This window comes from Morone saxatilis, unplaced genomic scaffold, assembly GCF_004916995.1.
Source record: "Morone saxatilis isolate NCDOM2014 unplaced genomic scaffold, NCSU_SB_2.0 Contig22, whole genome shotgun sequence".
In the NCBI taxonomy this organism is placed as follows: domain Eukaryota; kingdom Metazoa; phylum Chordata; class Actinopteri; family Moronidae; genus Morone; species Morone saxatilis.
The window spans coordinates 4110090-4114711 of NW_023339785.1; the positions used below are offsets into that span (position 1 = coordinate 4110090).

At 41.3% G+C, this 4622-nt stretch overlaps 1 protein-coding gene across 1 annotated transcript in view; it reads left to right on the top strand.

Annotated features, from left to right (window-relative positions):
• Window positions 1–4622, top strand: part of sec24b (SEC24 homolog B, COPII coat complex component) — a 22797-nt gene that overhangs the window by 8797 nt on the left and 9378 nt on the right. The window contains exons 7-12 of the mRNA XM_035669060.1: window positions 909–1093; window positions 1242–1344; window positions 3182–3308; window positions 3444–3553; window positions 3955–4067; window positions 4222–4338. Of these exons, the coding sequence (XP_035524953.1) occupies window positions 909–1093; window positions 1242–1344; window positions 3182–3308; window positions 3444–3553; window positions 3955–4067; window positions 4222–4338 (755 nt within the window). The remainder of the gene's footprint in view (window positions 1–908; window positions 1094–1241; window positions 1345–3181; window positions 3309–3443; window positions 3554–3954; window positions 4068–4221; window positions 4339–4622) is intronic.

Here is a 4622-nt window from a genome sequence, read left to right on the forward strand (position 1 = left end):
CAGTAGAATAGGCCACTATAAACCTACATAAAGGGCCAGTTATATCAACACACTATATATGCTGTGAAAGCGCCACAAAATTAAAAAATACATTGACATAAACTTTTGGTCATACCGCCCAGCACTAGTCTGCAGTTCTATTTTGATTTGTTTCAGACGTAGTTGTTGACCAGCTAGTGAACATAGTACAGCATTTAGCAGCTAAAGAGCCAGATATTTCCCTCAGGAGGTGGTAGAGACCAAAAACAGAGCTGAAAGAGATAATATTGGACTTCCATTTACCAGGTGGACACAAACAGGATGAAATGAGCAACTGTTAGCTAACAAGGTCCCCATATCAACTCAAAAGGTGATAAATGTTGTGTTCACAACTTGTTTCTGCTGCACTCCGTGGCCAAAAACTCCATTATTGCAGGTTTAAGGATAAGGATAAAGCTAGCAGTATTTTATCCTCTTATGAACACCAATTTCCTGTAGAAATAAAAACTAGCAATGACTTAATGCTTTTTACAAGTATTGCCTGTGTAGCTTTTGCTTGCCATAGAACTCCATTGTTGTCCAGAAAGAATTAAAAAGATGTGAAGGAGAAATGCTGTTGCATTTAGTTAGATATTTTTTTATTTTGCTCAATATGATGAGTGTAGTTTGTCCCTCTCTTTTTTAAGAGTGGTCAAAATAATGCTAGTTTTATCTTTTAACAAGTACTGATAAAGTTGCTACAGAAACTTTGTCTCAACACTGATCTTTTTATTACAGTCTGACTGTCAGTTTGACTCCTAGACTAATTTCTCACTTCTCTTGCAGCCGCTGTGGTGTTCTTTCTGCACTGACACACCATGATTTCACCATGACGTCACGATTTATCACAAGAGTAAAAACTATTTATTGTCTCTCTCCCTCTTCTGCAGCCATTCCCAAACCTGTCCCAGCTGTCTGCGGCCCTGGGGGGGCTGAGCGGGGTGCCAGAGCTGGAGGTGGAGGCCCTGATGCCGGTCAACCTGCTGCAAGAGAGGAACCTGCTGCCCCCCAGGCCCCTTGAAGCCCCTGAACCCAACCTCAGCCCCGACCTCAAGAAGGTCAACTGTAGTCCACAGTAAGTAAAACGTTAGGGGGGTTTGAGTCAGTATCATCAGTATCTTTCTCTCACACACATCAAATCTCTCTCTCTCTGCCATTGTCTTATCTGTGAGTGTGTTATCTAATATGCTCTCTCTCCTCTTGTGTGTTTCTCTGCTCATCAGTACATTCAGGTGTACCCTGACCAGCATCCCCCAGACCCAGGCTTTACTCAATAAGGCCAGGCTCCCTCTGGGCCTCCTCCTCCATCCCTTCAGAGATTTACAGGTATGATCTGATGCCTACACCCCTCCAAAGACCAATATACAGTGGAATATCCAGGCACAAGTCTCATGTCCCTTGCAAGATTTTTCTGTACTTAAAAGACAACAGGACAGGCGTGAAGAGGAGGGTAATGATGATGTGCAGGAAGATGGTTGGGTTTATTTCTATTATTTAACCAGCAACATAGACGTAGTTTGGCTGTTCTTTTGTGTTCTAACAGCAGCAGGCCCCAAAAAGATGTGAGAGGGTCGTTTACATTTTAAGTCCGTTTACAGGGGACTAACTGAATAGAATTGGATTTAGCTTTGATTTATATTCACGCAGTAAAAATTAACAACCTTGAAACTGCCAAGTGAATCCTCAGTCTCCAATGGACTTCTGGGTTTTTTGGCGGCAAAGGCACGTTGAGACTCTGAAACAGTTGTCAGAGCTCAGTTCCTACTGCTTTCATAGTAGATGACTGTAACCCTGAGGATGGAGGTTTCACACTCACCATGTGCTTCACACTACACCACTCGCCAATGTCACATTACACAACTCTGCGCTTGTGTTAATTTGTGATTTTGAATTATGAAACAGACATTCCTTCTCCTCCGCAGTTCCACCAGTCTCCTCTAAATCCTGGCACCACTGATGGCTAATTAAAAAACAAGAACAGCTATGAATATGCTTTGCTTTAGTTCTGAAAGCAAATCTGCTTTGTTTACTACCACATCTTAATCTGTGTTAGACAACCTCACTTTCAAGTTGTGGCTTTTGTTGGCATTGTTTTTTAGCGGGAGTCTAAGGATGAAGGTGGGCCGTAGGCTGTACAGATTGTAAAGCCGCTTAATGTCCGTTTTGTAGCCTCCACAGAAATCGTAATCGAGTTTTTGTAAAAATGTATGACATAGGCCTGTCACAATAATTACATTAATCATCGTACAGTATATACCAAATGCAATTATTACCGGTCACACTAATTACAATATTGACTAAGAATGCAAACATATATCGTAAGGCAGTTAAATCTCAATACAAATGTGAAGATTCAAATTGGTGAGATGAAAAATGAATCGTGGTATTCTTTTTAAACAGCAGAGGCTGCTATCTACTTTTGACTTTGCTTTCTGAGTGACTCATGTCAGTAACTGTATCAATGCGTACAGACCTCAGTTTAACTTTAAAAAGAAAAGGATATAAGCATTGTTTTGCACAGTTTATACCCTACGTCAAACATGAACTAAAATGGATTCTTAAATTTGGAAATATATTTTGTGTATCTTTTTTTACGCTACTATAAATTGTCTTCAATCTCATTTTGTAAAACAAACACAAAAACAATTGTAAGAAAATGGTATCCATTGACACCCAGTGTCATGAACTGTATCGAATCATGAGTTGATCGTATTGTTACATCCCTGTTATCAACTCAATGTATCGTCCAAGATATAAGTCCTAGTATGTTGTACAACAATATACAGTGCATTAGTCAGGTGTACTAAAGACAAAAGGGCCAATATTTGAAGAAAAAAAGTGTAGAAAATGTTCAGGTGACCCTGGTACAGAGAACAGCCACAGTCATAGAAACATTAGAGACAGAGACAGAAAAGTGGGTCAAAGTCTACAGCTCCAACGTTTCGTTCGACCACATTCCCCCAGAAACAGAAACAAAGCTCCTTTTTAGCCGTCGGCTGAGGCGTGAATAGAGGAATGTTCGGAAAAGGTCACAATTGAGACACAACTTGAAAAGACGCATGAAATGTAAAATATTCAGCTCACAAGACACATTTGTACTTTCCCTCAGTATTTACTCCATTTTCTTTCCACACCCCCTTTTTTTTTCTTCCTCTCTCTGCAGCAGCTACCCGTGATCACGTCGAACACGATAGTGCGCTGTCGCTCCTGTCGCACCTACATCAATCCATTTGTCACCTTCCTGGACCAGCGCAGGTGGAAGTGCAACCTCTGTTACCGCGTCAATGATGGTACGAGTCCGATCATGAGTTATTCTGGGTCAAAGAGTAATATTATTGATCCATCCAGTCCTATAATCATTTTAATATTTCACCATTGTGCGTTCTACATGTCATACCTACTCTCTTCTTAAATTTCTTGTTCAGTTCCAGATGAGTTTATGTACAACCCGGTCACCAGGTCGTATGGCGAGCCCCATAAGAGACCAGAGGTCCAAAACTCCACTGTGGAGTTCATTGCCTCCTCAGACTACATGGTAAGTTGTGTGTTCTGTCCCTAAACCTTTGGCTGCTCCTGTCGAGTTTTCATGTAGTGTGAGTGTTTGTCCACTAGAGGACAGTCTGGCCATGGTTCTACAACAACTGGAGGCAAGTTCCTCCAAAACAAAAGAAAAAGAGAGTACATACGTGTGAGGTAACACTTAACTTACGGACTTAAAAATAAACATGTAAGAGAGTGCCCCGGTGGCTCGCCTGGTGGAGCTGGCACCCCATGTACCCCATGTTGACCAATACGGGCAAAAACCCCCAGCCCAAAAAAACCCAATTCAAATAGACATGTCAGAATCCGTACATGTTCACATTCTGACAGCTGGTTTAAGACTGTATCAACTTCCCCACCAGTCATGAGTGTTTGTTTGACCTCTTGTGTGTTCAGTTGCGGCCTCCTCAGCCAGCGGCCTACCTGTTTGTTCTTGATGTGTCTCACAATGCTGTGGAAGCGGGCTACCTTAAGTACTTCTGTGAACTACTACTGGACAACCTGGATAAGTGAGTGCAGTTGATAATCAGTATAGTAAAATATAAATGTAGCTGCTTCATAAGATTCTTTGCTTAAACACAAGCACTGATCAGTTTATCTAATCACATGGTTATGAACAGCTGAGAGACATATTTGCTGACAAAGTGTTGTTATGTGCCTCAGGTTGCCCGGGGATACACGCACCAGGGTGGGCTTTCTCACCTTCGACAACACCATCCACTTCTACAACCTGCAGGAGGGACTGTCCCAGCCACAGATGCTGGTGGTATCGGACATAGAGGTGGGGATATAAGGGCCACCCCCTCGGGCCTTGCTGCCATACAACCGCAAGTATACTGTAACGAGTAAACGCCTTATGTCCGGAACCACTGTTGGACTTCCGCAGACAAAGCAAGAATATATGACTAAAAAAGTTGTTTTTTTAATTTACAGAAAGGATTAATCACAACAAATATTTTTTTATGATTGATCCCCCATATAATGATTTTAATATATTTTTTTTATATCTTTAATTTAATTCAAGACACAATCAATGTCTTTCATTGATTTTGATTATTTTAAAA